At 37.3% G+C, this 19,701-nt stretch overlaps 1 protein-coding gene across 1 annotated transcript; it reads left to right on the forward strand.

Moving 5' to 3' along the window:
- The first annotated feature begins 4,774 nt into the window (after positions 1-4,774).
- On the forward strand, positions 4,775-15,037 carry LOC141300828 (C1q-related factor-like). Its single transcript, XM_073831120.1, has 3 exons — positions 4,775-5,748; positions 12,768-12,984; positions 13,101-15,037. Exons 1-2 carry the CDS (start codon positions 5,089-5,091, stop codon positions 12,945-12,947), a joined length of 840 nt encoding a protein of 279 aa, XP_073687221.1. The 5' UTR covers positions 4,775-5,088; the 3' UTR covers positions 12,948-12,984; positions 13,101-15,037.
- Positions 15,038-19,701: the final 4,664 nt, after the last annotated feature.

Below are 19,701 nucleotides of genomic sequence, written 5' to 3' on the forward strand. Positions count from 1 at the left end.
CACATTAATATTTATTTGATTTTTCCCCCCACTCCATAAATTGCCCCAGGTCACCTTGACTATGAGGGAAAGAAAAAATTATATTATAATATGAAATATTATGCATTATTTTTGGGGGGTTCTTTTATGTTGTTACACACAGCACAAAAACATGATAATAAAAATGAATGTAGGAAATTCAAGGAAGGTCTACTTCCTGCTGTTTTAACTTTCCCCTTCAGGGCTGTTTGTGACATTGGTGAGTGTCTCTTACAATATTTTCCAGTATGTGTTCCTCAAATGCAGTGGTACCATAAAATGTGTGACAGTTATGCTGTGTGAATGCATTGTGTAACTCATGAGGAGATGCTGAAGTGATTAGACAGCTGTTTTTAATGCTTTTCATTGCTTTAAAGTTACCAGCTATTGCCCTTTCTCTGTGCTGCCAGACATGGAGACAAAACCCACACATATGTGTTCATGCAAACAGACACTGAGCACATGCATGCACTGAGCAAAAATGGCTCCTAAGATCATTCTAGCTTACATCATGGTCTCCGGCCCAGCCTGAGGTTTATCTGTACATTATGTTAGCTTTCAAGTAAAATCGAATGAGGAACAAGAAATCCCCCCTCGCTCAAGGATGAGCAGGACGCGTGCATCTCTCTGGGGGCTTGTGACTGACTCAAGGGGCTTGTTGTTCTCAGCTGGCGGAGGCTTGGGGAGGAGAAGAGCTGTGGAGGAAGTAAATTACATGGGGAGGGCTGGAAAAGTCTCTGTTCTTGTCGCATTACTGCGGCCCGCCGTCAAGGGCACCACGGTTTGAGTCACTGCGCTCGGAGCTCCGCACGGCCTTCGTTCCCCAAAGCCAATGATCAACATTCTCTCTGTTTCAGTGACTCACAGCGATAGTCAGCAAGCCCTCCCCTAGTCTTCATCACGTCCCATGACAGCATCACGGACCACAAGAGAGGATGGGAAAGTATTCGATGTTTTTGTGAAAATGCACTTTCAGTTTTGGACTGCTGCGTGCGGTGGGACAAATGAAAGGCACTGTGAAGTTACAGAGAAAATCCCTGGAGCAACACGAATTTAAAGGGATACTTCATCCAAAAATGGTTTCTACACTTTGATGTCCTTCCAAACCTGTATTAAGAACATTGGAATCCCATTAGCTTTCATTGTATGAATGTATAACTGAGACATTTTTTAAACATTTTTTACATAAGGTTTGGAATGACACTGAAATTGAGAAGTTCTTTTCGGGTGAACTGTCACTTTAAGTGCCCTTCTCAAGTGATGGCTCATTGCAAGCTAGGAACTTGAACTGGAATCCAATGAATAAAATTAATTCAGAACTAATTTTTAATGCAACATATTCCCAAATAAAACAAGTCCCACAAATTATTTGTTTTTTCAGCATTTTTGTGTATTTGAACCCTTTCCAACAAAGACTGTATGCTTTTAAGATCCACTGCGGACAACTGAGGGACTCATATGCAACTATTACGGAAGGTTCAAATGCTCACTGATGCTCCAGAAGAAAAAAAGATGCATTAAGAGCTGGGGGTGAAAACTTTTGAACAGAATGAAGAAGGCACTGAAGTACTGACCTTCAGAAGCTACAGATGATACTTACATGTTTCCCAGTAGACAAAATAAGTTAAATTTACCCTGATCTTCAAATTCAAAAAGTTTCAGCTCTTAATGCATCGTGTTTCTTTCTGGAGCATCAGTGAGTGTTTGAACCTTCAAAATCATACAGCTGTTGTTGGAAAGGGTTCAAATATACAAAAATGCTGAAAAACCAAAGAATTTTTGGGACCTGAAGGATTCTTCTGAAGAATAACAGGCAATTTAACTGTTCAGAAGAAACAAGGGACTCATGAACAAGTATCAGAAGGTTAGTACTAAATAAAAAATAACATGCATTTTGTAGGATTCCTCTTATTTTGGTAAAATAATTAACATTTTGCAGATTCTGCAAGGTGTATGTAAACGTTGGACCTCAACTGTCTAAATAAAGAACAAGTTATGACATTTCGATAAATGATTACAAATTCACTTATGTGTACATAATTGATGTTTCGTTCACAATAAGACCAGGAACATGCGTTGAAGTACAGTTTTAGATTTATTTTCTATCTACTTGAAATTAGTTAGTTGCAACATTTCAAATTTTTGCTAATGAATCTAATATTTATATTTCAATTAATAAAATGTTTTAGTTTTGGTCAATGATAATAACCCTGGTTATGATTTCATGTTAACTTTACCAACTCCATGCTCAAGATTGAGCATTAGGCCTTACAGCTGCAATGGAACATCTTTTGTGTTGGCTAGGAATCAGACCCAGGTGTCCTGCATGGCGGGAAAATTCTACCACTGTACCAGTAATGCACCCATAACAAGCCCAAGGCTGTGCATTTCCAAGCAAGTCTTCTTTCAGACCTGACGTTCATTAAATAAATGTCCAGAAAGAACCTGTAATAAACCAGCAACCTCAGGAAACCATTTACCACCTGCTTCAGCCGCCTGTGTGATCTTCATGAGCTCTTCGCTTCAGGTTGGTGGATGCAGTGCAGGTTTTTTTGGTCCTTTATGATTCTTCCTTCTCAGAAATGTACATGTCTAATGTAATGTTAGTAGCTTTAGATAACAGCATCTTCCAAATGCATGGATGTGAATGTAATGATTTTATGTCAGACTGTGTAATGTACATCAAAGGACTTTGCTTGTGTTTGACACTTGAGTTTGAGTTGATTAGAGTCCAGTCATGTTTTGACATCCTTGTTGACATGCATAACAAAGAATTTAAGTGACTGAAATCTATCATGGCTGGACGAAAGATAGAATTCGTAATCTTGAGGCAAGTTTCTAAGTGATTATACATTGGGAGACTGCCAAGATATTGTGCAAACTGTTCTTTTTCTATTTCTCAGACACAGACTACGTCATTAATTGTGTTCAAACCAATTCGTAATTAGGTGACTGTTGTAGGAGCAGCCACACAGCGGGATTGTGATGCATCATTTCTGACACTGTCAGAACTTCGTTGGAGGCTAAAATTCATCACAAGGGCAATTAATTGTTCGCCGGTGAGCACGTCACACTGAACTTTCAAAGACCTGTGATGAAACTGTTCCAAAAATGCAAATTTGTCCCTGATGAAAAAATTAAGACTGGCCCCTAATTCACCATTCACATCTCACAGTTTCTTGTTTCTTGATCTTTTCAGGTTAAAGAAAAAGTCCATTTCCAGAATGAACTTTCTTGATCATTTACTCGCCCCCATATCATCCAAGATGTTCATGTCTTTCTTTCTTCAGTCGAAAAGAAACAAAGGTTTTTGAGGTAAACATTCTAGGATTTTTCTCCATATAGTGGACTTCAATGGTGGCCAATGGGTTAAAGGTCCAAATTGCAGTTTCAATGAAGCTTCAAGAGGCTCTACATGATCCCAGACAAGGAATAAGTGTCTTATCTAGCAAAACGATTGGCCATTTTCTAAGAAAAATTCAAATTGATATACTTTTTAACCACAGATGCTCGCCTTGCACAACCTCACACATTACGTAATCAGGCACGCGTGGTGTAGGCGGAAGTACCAACCCAGTGTTTAAAAAGCAAATGTGCAAACGTCCTTTACAAAAAAGGTAAAGCAACGAAGTCAAATGATTTTGAAGCTGGAGATGTTCACCCTATCCTATCCTAAGTACACAGATAAAGAACTAACCGTGTGTGACTTTTTCCAATGTGTTTAAAGAATGCGTGAAGACGTGCATTGCAGAGCTAGTGCAAAACACAAGCATTAACAGTTATTTTTTTAAAGAAAATTACTAATCATTTCACCAGATAAGACCCTTATTCCTCAGCTGGGATCATGTAGAGCCCTTTGAAGCTGCATTGAAACTGCAGTTTATACCTTTACCCATTGGCCACCATTGAAGTCCACAATATGGAAAAAATCTTGGAATGTTTTGCTCAAAAACCTTCATTTCTTTTCGACTGAGGAGGGAAAAACATGAACATCTTGGGTGACACGAATGACATTCTTTAATGCCATGGGGAAGCAGAGTTGTGCTGACTTACAGTGTATGCGCTTTGGATCAAAATACCATGTGAATGAACAAATATAGTAAATGTAATGTTCATTACAGTAGCCAGCTATTCCTGGGACACTTGGATCATAGCACAAGACAACAAATGATCATCAACTCTCATAAGAGTTAGCGTTTATTTAATGAAACGAGACAATTATGAGCATGCCTGTAGCGTGTTCTCATAATCCGAGGGAGCCATGAAAGAAATACTATGTGTTTACCACAGATAAATAAACAATGACATAATTACATAATGATGCCAGGAAGATGCGTCAAGGGCGGTTTTGAGTAACACAGAAAGAGGGAAGCGGAAAAATCCTTTTGCTTGCACTCAGCAGGTGTCCCTTTCGATTAACTGACGCTTAGGATGCATCCTGTCATATTTACTTGACCATCACGCAGACAGAGAAAACAGACTATCTCTTCCTCGTCTTCCCTCTCGTCTTGTGCTTTATCTAACCACCACGTCTAAACCCTGCCATCGAGTCCTGCTGCTCAACAAGTGGAAAATCAAATCATATTTCAAAAGAGCGCACAATAAAACACACTTAAAGGACTTGGCGTTGGGTTTCCCCAAATACCCTTCTATCTCTCTTATTCTCTCTCGCTCTCCCACTGTTTCTTCATTTGCAGAAAGCCTCCTCCCACTTGTCCTTTTTGAGTCATACAAAGAAACCCACTAGAAGGGCATTCTCTCTCTGTCTCTCAATCCTACTTCCTTCCTCAACGCCCAAACAATTCTCTCCACTCACCTACTGAAACAGTGAATGCTCTCTCTCTCTCTCTCTCTTTCAAGCAAGTAAGGCATACACACACTCATCTGAGATTCCTGGTGGTCTCATTTCCCCTCTCATCTCCGTGAGCACCTGACGTTGAGGGAGCTCGTTCCCTCTCACTTCCAGAGGTCAATATTCCGGCTTGCGGCGAGAGCTCCGCGCTGGCGGCCCAGCCGCTTTCCCGCTTCAGCCTGGGACGGAAGACCCTGCTGGGGGCTGGCGTGGCCGTCATGCTGCTCTTGGTACTGGTGATCCTCATTCCTGTTCTGGTTCATCTGGCGGGCAGCACAGAAAACGGAGGTCAGTACGAGATGCTGGGCACTTGCCGAATGGTCTGCGACCCCTTCCTTGAAAAATCCGGCACTACGGCCGGTATCGGAACAGGCACGGCTATTACTAATACCCAGTTGGAAGCGGAGGCGCTGACTGATCACAGCATGGGACCCCCCTTGCCCACCTACGCCCACGGACCACAGGGCAAACCCGGCCGCCAAGGAAAACCAGGGCTACCAGGACCGCCTGGACCTCCAGGACCCCCGGGACCACCTGGAGAGCCAGGTCCTCCTGGACCAATGGGGCCACCGGGAAATAAAAACCACACAGAACGACCGGACATCTTTGCTCTGGGTGGAAGAACAGCTACCGGAATGGGGACAGCCGTCTATACCATGGGACCCCGCGTGGCCTTTTACGCAGGTCTACGAAATCCGCAGGAGGGCTATGAGGTTCTGAGGTTTGACGACATAGTTACGAACATTGGGAATAACTACGATGGAGCGACTGGGAAATTTGTTTGCAAGGTTCCTGGGACCTACTTCTTCACATACAATGTCCTAATGAGAGGAGGGGATGGAACCAGTATGTGGGCGGATCTCCTGAAAAATGGACAGGTAAGAGTTTTGCTGCTAACACACCTGTACTGAAGTTTATGAAAACACATATTTTACTACAATGCAAAAAGAATCAATAATATAATTTACTTTTATTAGTATGACTAAATCAACATTAGAAGTCATTTTTAAGGGCCATGTCTGGTAAGAATACCTTATGGTAACACATTTGTGACCTAGGAACACAAAACCAGTTATGAATAAGCTTTCCATTAATGTGTGGTTTGTTAGGATAGTACAATATTTGACTGAGATACAACTGTTTGAAAATCTAGAATGTAAGGGTGCAAAAAAATCTATATATTGAGAAAATCGCCTTTAAAGTTGTCCAAATTAAGTTCTTAGCAATGCATATTACTAATCAAAAATTAAGTTTTAATATATTTAGCGTAGAAAATGTACAAAATATTTTATGGAACATGATCTTTACTTAATATCCTAATGGTTTTGTGGCATAAAAAAATCTATAATTTTGACCTGTACACTGTATTTTTGGCTATTGCTACAGAGATACCCATGTGACTTATGGCTGATTTTGTGGTCCAGGGTCACATTTAAACTTTTTACAGTCTATGCATAACCCTTAGCCCTTAAGATCTATCAATTTACATTTTTAAGTCATATTATGTTGTGCATCTGAGCATTAATAATGCCTACAGCTGGCAACACAGTGAACAAAAAAAAGGATTTACAGTACACATATTTACCCGAATTATGGAATTTATTGCCGTCTGCTGTTTTATATAATGTTAATTATAAAGACTACAGATTTACATGTCTGTGTCTGTTTTAACAGAAAGATAAGGTGCGTATTTTTCTAACAGCATATGCAATGCATACATTACATAACACTGACTGCCACAAGGATGTAATTCCTCGAGTTTCTGAATAATTCCACTCCAGTGGTATTCAATCTGAATATTCATATTCAGGATATCCGGTATGTAACAGAGAGTGCATTTAGGGTTGCTTTCCAGCAAAGGTCAGTTTCATATTTGAGATGAACTTCCGTCATGTCTATGGCCAACGCAGGAAAGGTTTCACTGAACCAAGAGTTCGCCTCTAGTCAGAAGGGCTGCTGTGTGTCTGTGTGTGTATGTGTGTATGTGTGTATGCATACTATACTCGTCTTCTGGTATCCCTCAGTGTGTCATTCTGAATTTTTCACACATGCAAAATAAATACTTTAAAGATGCCGCTCACATCAGAATATGCATTGAGGCCTGCTTCATGATTTTAAGATGCATATATGTGACGCTTGGACCAAAAAAACTTAGGTCTTAAAGGATTAGTTCACTTTCAGAACAAAAATTTACAGATAATTTACTCACCCCCTTGTCGTCCAAGATGTTCATGTCTTTCTTTCTTCAGTCGTCAAGAAATTATGTTTTTTGAGGAAAACATTTCAGGATTTCTCTCCATATAGTGGACTTCTATGGAGCCCCCAAGTTTGAACTTCCAAAATGCAGTTTAAATGCAGCTTCAAAGGGCTCTAAATGATCCCAGCCGAGGAAGAAAGGCCTAATCTAGCGAAACGATTGGTTATTTTCTAAAAACATTTACAACTTATATACTTTTTAATCTCAAACGCTCAAATGAAATGGGAGTATTTTGACATACCCTAACTGTCATGAACCAGAACACACAGAGCTAGACAGGACGAACATTTGAGGTTAAAAAGTATATAAATTGTGATTTTTTTTTTTTTTAGAAAATAACCAATCGCTTTGCTAGATAAGACCCTTATTTCCTCAGCTGTGATCGTTTAGAGCCCTTTGAAGCTGCATTTTAGAAGTTCAAACTCTGGGCACTTTAGAAGTCCATTATATAGAGAGAAATCCTAAAATGTTTTCCTCAAAAAACATAATTTCCTTACGACATGAACCTCTTGAATGACAGGGGGGTGAGTACATTATCTGTAAATTTTTGTTCTGAAAGTGAACTACTCCTTTAAGTAGCACAGGTATATTTGTAGCAATAGCCAAAAATACATTGTATGGGTCAAAATTATCAATTTTTCCTTTATGCCAAAAATCATTAGGATATTAAGTAATAATCATGTTCCATGAAGATATTTTGTAAAATTTCTACTGTAAATATATCAAAACTTTGATTTTTTTTGCACATTTTCAAATATTGTTCCATCCTAACAAATCATACATCAATGGAAAGCTTATTTATTCAGCTTTCAGTTAATGAATATATCTCAGTTTTAAACTGATGTTTGTAACCTTATTACTGGTTTTGTGGTCCAGGGTCACATATATATTTTAAGATGCATTTTGTGCTGCTGTTAACAGCAATAGTGCACACATGGCTAATCTGAATATATTTTAGCTCCTTTGCTTTAGCTAGGCTGTGGGCTCTAATTATAGTTCCTTCATGCTCGGGTCAGTCATACACATGGAAACGCACATGACGGATATCGGTTCAAACACCGATACAGACATGTATAAATACACACCCACGCATGCTGTGTGCTTGAGTCAGCTGTGTTACTCATATGAACGTGGAGAGTGATGGCCCACAGCGACAGCATTTCACCGTCTGACTGATGTTCTCGTATTTGAGCGACTTCAGTCCCTGTCGGTCAAAAAAGTAAATGACAAAATTATCCATCCTCTCAGGCTTCCAAATAAACACTTAAAGCTCTATTTTATCGCATTAACTCATTCCTACTTAAAGCTGTTTGCCCAACATGACTGGTTTTGAATGGGAGGTGGCTTGTTTTATTTATAGAGGCTGGAAATAATGAGGAGAGTGGTGAGAATGTGATGGGAATGTGACACAGACTGGACGCAAACCCACATTTCACAGTGAGAAACAGCTCAATATGTCAAAGCGTATTGGTCCCTTTTCAAAGTCCCTTTTAAGGCACTCTGTGGCCGTCTGGTAAAACCCCCCGACTGCCTTTTTCTATGCAGGCAATGGGCATGCAATTACAGGTTATATGCAGCTGAATGAAGAAAGAACAAAATCACCAAAAGTCCTTGACAAAATTATGTTTCAATTGCATAGACCTGGCAGCACTGGGTGATAAATTATGCTTCTTTAGCTCAAATCATACAGTTAACTGATTATTTTGCATTTAAGATGTCTGGATCTGAGTAGTGCATTGATGCTGGGGTTTCATTTCATTTACTTAATGCAATGCACGTGTAAACCATGTGCAAATAACAGCATACATTTTCTTTGAGAACGTGCATGAAGTGGTTTCGCTGTTTTTTTTATTTTTTAAAACTGCTTTCATGTTATGTATTGAATTGTATATTAATGCCTGTTAGTTTTATCGGAATTGCTGAAATCCTCTATGAAGGAAGAAGAGTTGTTTAAGGCTTGCAACAACATTTCCTTTGTAGAATTCATGTATTTAAATGAACTGAGGAAAATCCAATTCTTGTTTGCCTCCAGCTTTACTTCTGATCGCATTTTCATAATTTACATTTTTAAAAGGTCTGCTTTAGAAGAGGCACAGATAAACCATCAGCTATTCGAAACAGATTCATGAAAACATTGTTAGCTTATTTTAATCTGCCGGAAAAAACACAGCTGGTAATTTGAGAGTCAGACAGTATGTCATCAAAGTAATGAGATGATATGGCGTTGCATAAACAGGAAAAAAAAAAAAACAGGGTTTCAATCCCATCAGTCTCACCTAAAGAAAAGCTGTAAAGAAATTCTTCATCCAGAAATTAAAGTTATTTGTTTACCCGTATGACTTAACGCATAGGACTATGTACATATGACTATATATGTGACTCTGGACCACAAAACCAGTTTTAAGTAGCACAGGTATATTTGTAGCAATAGGTAAAAATACATTGTATGGGTCAAAATGATCCATTTTTCTCTTATGCCAAAAATCATTAGGATATCAAGTAAAGATCATGTTCCATGAAGATATTTTGTAAATTTTCTTCCACAAACATATCAAAACTTAATTTTTGTTTAGTAATATGCATTGCTAAGAACAATTTTAATGGTGATTTTTCTCAATATATATATATTTTTTTTGCACCCTCAGATTCCAGATTGTTCCAAATATTGTCCAATCCTAACAAACTAAACATCAATGGAAAGCTTATTTATTCAGCTTTTATGTGATGTATAAATCTCAATTTCAAAAAATTGACCCTTATGACCCTTGTGGTCCAGGGTCACATATATGACCTCCTCAAAATATTGGATGAGAAAAAATAGTATTTGTAATTGTAGTACAAAAACAAAACTATGCAAATATTGGCAAATGCAAAATATAACATTATAAAGTGTATAAATTAATATTTTTAAAAAGGAAACCTTGTCCAACAGTGACACTGGCAGGTAAAGTAATAGCAGGAATCCACGTCTGTCTTGTCCCTCCTGAGCCCATTGAGTTTTAACAGACCCCCTAAAGCATGCCGTGAGTTTGGTGGGGGTAATTAAGAATGAATAGGGGAAAGTCGCATGAGAGCAGGGGATATAATTTGATATGGCTGGTTATGATCGGCTGTGATTGGTTCACTCTGAATAAACAATGTAATGTCCTTAAAGGAGTAGTTCATTTCCAGAACAAAAATTTACAGATAATGTACTCACCCCCTTGCCATCCAAGATATTCATGTCTTTCTTTCTTCAGTCATAAAGGAATTGGATTTTTTGAGGAAAACATTTCAGAATTTCTCTCAATATAATGGACTTCTATAGAGCTCCAGAGTTTGAACTTCCAAAATACAGTATAAATGATACAAAGGGCTATAAGTGATCCCAGCCGAGGAAGAAGGGTCTTATCTAGCAAAACGAGGGGTTATTTTCCAAAAATGTACGGTTTGTATACTTTTTAACCTCAAACATTCATTTTGTCTAACTCTGTGTGAACTCTGTGTAATCTGGTTCAATACAGTTAGGGTATTTAGAAAAACTTGTCCTGCATTGCTGTTTTATCTCTTTTTTGTGAAGAGCGTTTGATCTTCTTTGCACGTTCACTTTGTAAACACTGGGTCATACTTCTGCACCGTTGTAGGATGATTTTGAAGTTGGAGGAGAAAATGATGGGAGTTTTTTGACATACCCTAACTGTATTGAACCGGAATACACAGATTTCACGCAGTTAGACAAGACGTGCGTTTGAGGTTAAAAAGTATATAAATTGTAATTTATTATAGAAAATAACCGATTGTTTCGCTAGATAAGACCCTTCTTCCTCGACTGGGATCGTTTCGAGCTCTTTGAAGCTGCATTTAAACTGCATTTTGGAAGTTCAAACTTGGGGGCACCATAGAAGTCCACTATATGGAGAGAAATCCTGAAATGTTTTCCTCAAAAAAATAAATAAATAAATTTCTTTACGACTGAAGAAATAAGACATGAACATCTTGGATGACAAGGGGCAGAGTACATTATCTGTGCATTTCTGTTCTGGAAGTGAACTACTCCTTTTAATGGTTCATTTGAAAGATTGAATGATACATCTAAAAAGTAAACAACTCACACACTTACACATAACCACTTAATAAGACTTCAAATGGCATGAAAACATGGTCTGTGGGAGTTTTTAGTGAGTAATCAGCTTGGAGAAATTTAAATTGTCTCTGTCTATGAACAATATTTACAGAGCTTTGATGACTGATGATTTGAAATATACAAAAATATTTTACATACGTTCACGAAAACATATATTGTTGAAAATGTCACTGCCTTGAGTTATTATTTTGGAATAGAGTGTTTTCACAACGCGTCATTAGTCGGCCTCGGCCATATTGATGATTGTTTGAACATAAACAATGCCACTAACCCGAACGAAACTCGCATATTTTGCTGATTATAGCTGCTGAAACTAGTCAATTAATATCATGTTTTGATCGGGTAAAACATTTGGAGTACTATAGACTGCCAAAAGTTATAACAAATCAAGGAGAAGAGTGTAAAAAAAAACTGTCTGAGGAACAAAAGCCATTTGTGGTTGGCCAAACTGAATCAGGATTTCCAAAGCAAGAGTCTTGACAACATTCATGTTTGTTCTTATCATTTCCGGTCAGGTTGGTGAAATATTAGGCTAATATCTTAATGAATACTGCTTGTATGCATCTTTACCACCTAATAACTTAAGTTTGTCAAAATATTGCACCCTTTCCTGCACACTGAGTCCTTCTATATATAATTAAATTTAGTAGCTTCCACTCAATTTGTACATGGTTTAGACAGCATAAATTAGCAGAACAACATATTCAGTAGGACATTAACCATGCAATCCATGCTGTTGTTTACATCTGAGTATCTCCAATATGGCCGTACATCCGGGTAGCTGACCAAAGCGTGACGTATTAAAATGTAAAATGCATAAAAACAACTTGAAGAGATTCATACTTGGCTTTAACTAAACAGAATATTAATTAAACTGTTAATGTAAAAATATATAATGTATTAAAAAAATTATGAGTGTAAATGATATTTATTAACTAAGAAAATGTGACTGGGATATATATAACGATTCAAAAGTTTGAGATTAGCAACGTTGTTTAAAAGAAATCTCTTTTATGCCCACCTAAGCCTGCATTTATTTAATCAAAAATACAGTAAAAACAGTAATATTGTGAAATAGTTTTAGAAATCAAAATAAATGCTTAATTTTGCTATGTATTTTAATATGTAATTTATTCCTGTGATGCAAAGCTGAATTTTCAGCATCTTCAGTGTCACATGATCCTTCAGAAATCATTCTAAAATGCTGATTTGCTGCTCAAGAAACATTTGTGATTATTATCACTGTAACAGTTGTGCTTTTTAATGAATATGTTTTGTTTTATGAATAAAAAAAAGTTCAAATTAACTTAAAATATAAATCTTTTGTAACATATAAATGTCTTTACTGTCACTTTAATTGAATTCTTGCTGAATAAAATTCAAATTTTATTGAAGATATAGTTTATATACAATTATTATCAATCACTCTTTCAGGTTTTTTGACGAAAAACTGAACCGCTGTATTAAATGTCACATTGAGCTGAAGGTCTCTCTTGTTCCTTTTCCTCTCTGTGCAGGTGAGAGCCAGTGCCATCGCTCAGGATCAGGATCAGAGTTATGACTACGCCTCAAACACTGTCATCTTGCACCTCGACCCCGGGGATGAGATCTCCATCAAGCTGGATGGCGGGAAAGCGCATGGCGGGAACAGCAACAAGTATAGCACTTTCGCTGGCTTCATGCTGTATAGTGACTAGAGGTCAAAAGGCCATCGAGTTCAGTCTCAGTCTGTAGGTAAGATATGCAATTGATTCTAGTTGATTAACACCCCAGCCATTGTTTAGGTTCCAAAAGATTTCTTATCTTTCTTTGTCATTTCTGTTTTACCTCTATGGTTTTGTTTGCCACAGGGTACTTTCACCTGAAATTCAACAGCTATACACTCATAACTGAGTCACAAAACACTGGATAATTTGTTAAAAGGATCAAATGATTCATTATTCCTCCCCTGAAGGGAATGGCCCTGTATGTTTTGTTATAGTAGACACATGGTTTTAAAGCCTGGATCCAATGAGAACACAACAGGAAGTGGTTTTCGATTCTTGAATCTGCCCAAATACCTTCAACAGACGCATGAAATCAACCAGAACGAAAGAGTCGGCCTTCAGGGTTTCAAGTGAGTGTTGATATTTCATTATGATGTTGTCTTTGTATGTATGATCAATCTGTGAATCTGCACTGATGTTTATCAATATCTCCGACATAATGTGAGGTGAATGACCTTAAATGATACCCTGAAATCTTAATGAGTGTATGCACCCGGTTTTGACTGCTGTAAATTTACACCTCGTCCTTGAGAGTCTGTTGTGAATCATAGTAATGCATCTGTTTGTGATTGATGTGTGGATGTGGAAGTGCTAACACGAATAAAGCTAAGCTTTAATTTCAGCTAATAGCTAAAGCTAAACCCGTTCATTGTTGTTTTTACCAATGAATTATGATGTGGCTAATATTACAGTTGAGGTCAAAAGTTTACATCACTATTCAGAATCTGCAAAATTATTTTACCCAAATAATAGGGATCAAACAAAATGCATGTTATTGTTGATTTAGTACTGACCTTAATAAGATATTTCACATAAGATGTTTTCATATAGTCCACAAGAGAAAATAATTGAGTTTATAAAAATGACCCTGTTCAAAGGTTTGCATACTCTTGATTCTTAATACTGTGTTGTTACCTGAATTATTCACAGCGGGGTTTTTTGTTTTTCTGTTATTTAGTGATAGTTGTTTATGAGTCCCTTGTTTGACCTGAACAATTAAACCGCCTGCTGTTTTTCAGAAAAATCCTTCAGGTCCCACAAATTCTTTGGTTTTACAGCATTTTTATGTATTTGAACCCTTTCCAACAATGACTGTAAGATTTTGAGATCCATCTTTTCACACTGGACAACTGAGGGACTCTTACGCAACTATTACAGAAGGTTCAAATGCTCACTGATGCTTCAGAAAGTAAAACCATGCATTAAGAGCCCAGGGGTGAAAACGTTTTGAATTTGAAGATCTGGGTACATTATTTCTGGGAAACATACAACTATCTAAATATGGTATTTAGGCAAAATAAAAAAGTACACATCTTCATCCTGTTCAAAAGTTTTCACCCCCGACTCTTAAAGCATGGTTTATCCTTCTGGAGCATCAGTGAGCGTTTGAACCTTAATAGTTGCATATGAGTCCCTCAGTTATCCTAAGTGTGAAAAGATGGATCACAAAATCATACAGTCATTGCTGGAAAGGGTTCAAATACACAAAATGCTGGAAAACCAAATAATTTGTGGGACCTGAAGGATTTTTCTGAAAAACAGCAGGCGGTTTAATTGTTCAGGTCAAACAAGGGACTCATAAACAACTATCACTAAATAACAGAAAAACAAAAAACCCCGCTGTGAATCATTCAGGTAACAACACAGTATTTAGAATCAACTGTGGACTATATGTAAACATATTTTATGTGAAATGTCTTAGTCAGTTCAGTACTAAATTAAAAATAACATGCATTTTGTATGATCCCTCTTATTTTGGTCAAATAAGTAACATTTTGCAGATTCTGAAAGGGGGGTGTAAACTTTTGACCTCGACTGTACCATTAAAATGAATTTAAGGCCACTAAGTTATTACTTACTCTAGGTGTAACAGTGATGATGGTTTATGATGATGATGACCACTATCTGAAATGATGTCCTGTATATATCGCAATAGTTATGACCTGTAAAATGTATCTAGATATCTAAATGTAACAGCTTATAGATTTTTGCTTTTGCTAATAAATGGGATTTTTCTAACACTTTGGTGTGTGCCGTCTGTTGTCTACATAGACAGCTGCTATGCTCACTTGCTCACCAATGGATCCTCTGCAGTGAATGGGTGCCGTCAGAATGAGAGTCCAAACAGCTGATCAAAGTAATCCACCCCACTCCAGTCCATAAATTAATAAATCCATAATCCATAATATCACTTCCTCTAATGTATAAGTCCTTTCTCTGTTGTCCTCTCACATCAAAATGTCCCCACATACTTGTTTAGACCTATTTTGGGCTGTGCATATATTCATACAAAACATTTTCACTGGAGAAGCTATATTATGAATAGAGAAAGCAACAGTTTGAATGTTAAAAAAGTTAAAAATGCATTAATGGTGGATTTGTTTTCTTACAAACACAGCTTTTGGCTTCACAAGATGTTAATTGTTGAACTGGAGTGGGGTGGATTACTTTGATCAGCTGTTTAGACTCTCATTCTGACGGCACCCATTCACTCCACTGGTGAGCAAGTGATGGAATGCATAATTTCTCCAAATCTGGTGAAGAAACAAACTCATCTACATCTTGGATGGCCTGTGGGTAAGTACATTTTCATCAAAATGTTATTTTTGGGTGAACTATTCCTTAAAATGTAACCTCAATAGTATTTTTAAAGTATAATTTTATACTAAAAAACTAAGAAAAAACAAAAAAACCCTTCTGTACCAGTCTATTTGCTAGTAATCCTCATAAATGAGTAGATGTTCTGTATTTTAAAGACACAAGAAATTAGAACAGGAGAGATAAAGAGAGAAAAGGACTGATTTAACGATAAAGAAAAGAGGAGCGATCACAGCTAGGTATAATGAGTGTGAAATGCCACATGTCTGGAGGGAAGCACTTCCTCCTAATCAGAGATGATCAGTGTTTCAAAACAACAGAAAGAGGGGGAGAGAAAGAGAGAGAGCCTCGGAGCTGCATGAGCGCCGGGAGGAGAGGCCAGAGATGAGGGCTGCTTATGTAAACAACAAGATGTTTAGATGTGGAGTTTAAATGACATGGTCTACTGCCGAGACACGCTACGCTTCATTTTCTGTAACCGCGGACAGATTAACGCATCTCGCACGTTTGAGGAGATACAAAGAGGTTCATCACCACCCTTGAGGCTTTTTTAATTACATTTTTTGAGCCTCTCGTCATGAATGTACACCATATCTGCTCTTTCATTAATGGAAAAACTCTCTCAGTTAAACGATATAATTAACTCCTAATGTCAAAGTACAATAGCTCACAGCGATCGTCAGTGGAGGTTGTACGGTTTAAAGTCAACCTGAAGTCACAGTTCACCTTTTTTAATACAATCCTGGTGATATTTTGAATGGGTTGTGAGTGCATGTTATTCCAAAGAAAAAAAAAAGATTATCTTTATCATATTTTTTATCGAAATATAATAGCTTTCGTTGCCTTAATGTAAAATGTGGTTAGTTGACTAAAAAAAGAGAAGAAACTCACTGCCTTGGGTAAATTAAGTCGATGACTGTTAAAACCTTCATATTAGCTAGTTAAATCTTACAATAAACAGTGACCATAACATAATTATTTTGTTAAATTACTTTGGAATTGACTTAATTAAGCACAGTATGTAGTTTTTGCCACTCGAGGGCGCATATTCAAAACAAACAAAGAAACAAAGGCGTAGTTTGTTGTTAGTTGTTGTCTTCATCTCCTATGCATCAATGCAGCTGATAGGACTCGGCCAGAAATAATGTTCATAGATAGAGGTAAGGTATTAAAGATTTGTTAAAGTCACTGTAGTATGAAGCAGGGTGTGTCTGGAAGCCATGGAAGTGAAATGAGAGATGCTAATGAGAGACGAGCAAGACACATGGCTGGAAAGCAGCTTTTATTATGCCATTATTTTATTATCAACTGCTTCTGCTCCTTCTAGTGATGGGAAGTTCGGATCATTATACCGACTCGGACCTTTGAGTCTCGTTCAGCAAAATGAACAAATCTTTTTTTTTGAGTCATTTCGTTCATTTTAGCAAAATATAATTAAGATACTATGTGTTACTTCCCTAACACACATCTGCTCCTTACACAAATGTTGATCACACTACAAACAAGACAAAACTATGATGCAGAATAAGAATAAATCATTGTTTACCTGGGTCTTTAGTCTATGATTAGCTCACCTCACCTCTATCTGTCCGGGTTCGGGTCGTTCGTTCGTTGTGACGGCCCCATATAAGCTTAACTAATGCATTCTGAGCCGAAAAGAGAATTGATTAGTTCATCTCTCGAGTCTCGAACAAATGATCAAAGCCCGAAGACTAATTCCAGTACAGAATCAGATGCACGACTGAACAAATCACTCCCTGAGACGACTCATTCTTCTTGAGTCACATTAAAGATTTGTTCAAAATGAACGAATTGTTCAAGAACGACCCATCACTAGCTCTTTCCAGTCATGTCTATGTGGGGTAAAACAGCGTTTTTTTGTCATACTAGGTACATTTTAGTGTGTTGAAAGTTGTGTTATAATGCTATAATTCGTCAGCTGTCTAATAAAATGCATAACATTTTAAAGCGTCTTTGGTGCTTCATTGGGTGGCACTATGATACGACGGCGTTTCAGTGCCACTTTAAAAAATAAAAGATTACAAGTGTAAAGTCGAAATGATTGGAGAATAAAGTCATATTTACAAGAATAATGTCGAAATTTTACGAGAATAAAATCATAATTTTTCGAGAATAAAGTCGAAATTACAAGAATAATGTCGAAATATTATGAGAATCAAGTCAATATTGCAAGAAAAGTCAAACTGTTTGGAGAATAAAGTCAGAATGAAGCCGAACTATTTGGAGAATAAAGTTAAACAGTTTGGAGAATAAAGACGCAATGTTTTGAGAAAAAAATCGAAATTACGAGATTTTAATCATACGTGACTATTCAACTATATCAGCTATTCAGCTATTCAACTGTATCAACCTGTTTTATTCACAATATAATACAGAAAATGATTGGAAAAAATATTTAACTGTTTCGAGAACAAAGGCGAACTGTTTCAAGAACAAAGGCGAACTGTTTCAAGAATAAAGTCGCAATGTTTTAGAATAAAGTCGAAATTATGAGATTTGACCGATTTCAATGAAATTACGACCATTCACAAGCTGTTTTATTCATGGTATAATACAGTAAATGATTGGAAATAATATGTAACATCTTCCATTCATTATTTGTAACGCACCAGCCACCCAGTAATCTTGATCATTTCGTGCTTTGTTGCTTTTGATATAACAGTTTTATCACAAAACACATATTATGAATCTCAAAATAAACATGAAGGAACATCAGAAGGAATGCAACAGGAACAGTATAGCCTAATTTAATGAAATGAATGTCTCGCTGTATTGAAAAGATGACTGATTCACATGCCACTTAAACTGAAACGAATACAGCGATCTGTCACGCCACATTAAAGAGCTTGAACACATTATAGTAATAGACATATTGTTTGTATTTCGCTATAAAACTGACAGATTCTGAAAGCTAAGACTTTGGAATATCTCCCGGTGCTCCCAATCCGAGCCATTTGCATGCGCAATAGGCTAGAATATACTCTCAAAATATTAAAACTTTAATCTTGTATAATTGCTACGAATTAATTCTTGTAATTTTAACTTTATTCTCATAATTTCGACTTTATTCTTGAAATGTTTTGATTTCTTGTAATTTTTTAGACATTATTTTCTTAATTTAGACTTAAATAAAATATAAAGATTTCAATCTCGTAATCTTAGATGATTTTTAATGTGGCACTAAAACAGCGTTAAAATAGTTAAAATCGCTTGTTTCTCTAGAGTTAAACATTCTTCTAAATGTTTGGGATAATGTAAGTACATAGGTCAGCCATATATAACACTGTTCAAGTGGTTTTTGGATATTTTAATCAAAGTAGAATTTTTTTTTTTACACATCAAAATGGATTTGAATGCCATTTTAATGTTGACTTTAATCTGAAAGTCAGACATTCAGAGTTTGCAGATGTCAAAATGCATTAAGACCCCTTCTAATACCACAAATTCATTGCAGCCACAACGATTTATTTCTCAAATGATGGTCGATACCAAAACCTAGTGTCAGCCCGCCCACTGAGCATCAGATGCAGATGCACACAAAAAAGCCACTGGATAGCTGACAAAGTCACTTTCCATCTGCAATAATGAGTTCTTCTGAGGATAAACTATTCGCGGGACTTGCCAGAGATGCATGGAATTGGTAAAAAGCCATTTTACATGTTAGATGCAAAGCATGAACCTTCCAGTCAAAGTCAGCTTACTGTAAGTTCAATTAAAATCTGTTACAGGTCCCAAACGGGGCGATTGATGACCTGGAAAGTTGCCCCAGTGTGGCCTTGAGCCGGGTGTTTAACCCCAGGATTTTGCCTGTGGTAAGTGCACTTACTAAGTCACTGTGCCTGAAAAGAAGCGTCTGCTAAACAGCCAACAACCAAACATCAAGGAGAGGTCAGTCTACCCACAAGCCTCTGCTCTTTTCCTCTGGGGGTGTCTATGTGTATCCTCAAATTAGAGTCATCGCAATCAGAATGTCATCTCAGACACGAAGATACCCGCCGTCGCGCACGTCAAGGCGCGGAGGATGGAAAACAAACAGCCGATGACTGACAGGTGAGAAAGGTAACAG

Source organism: Garra rufa, chromosome 24 (genome assembly GCF_049309525.1).
Source record: "Garra rufa chromosome 24, GarRuf1.0, whole genome shotgun sequence".
Lineage (NCBI taxonomy): Eukaryota > Metazoa > Chordata > Actinopteri > Cypriniformes > Cyprinidae > Garra > Garra rufa.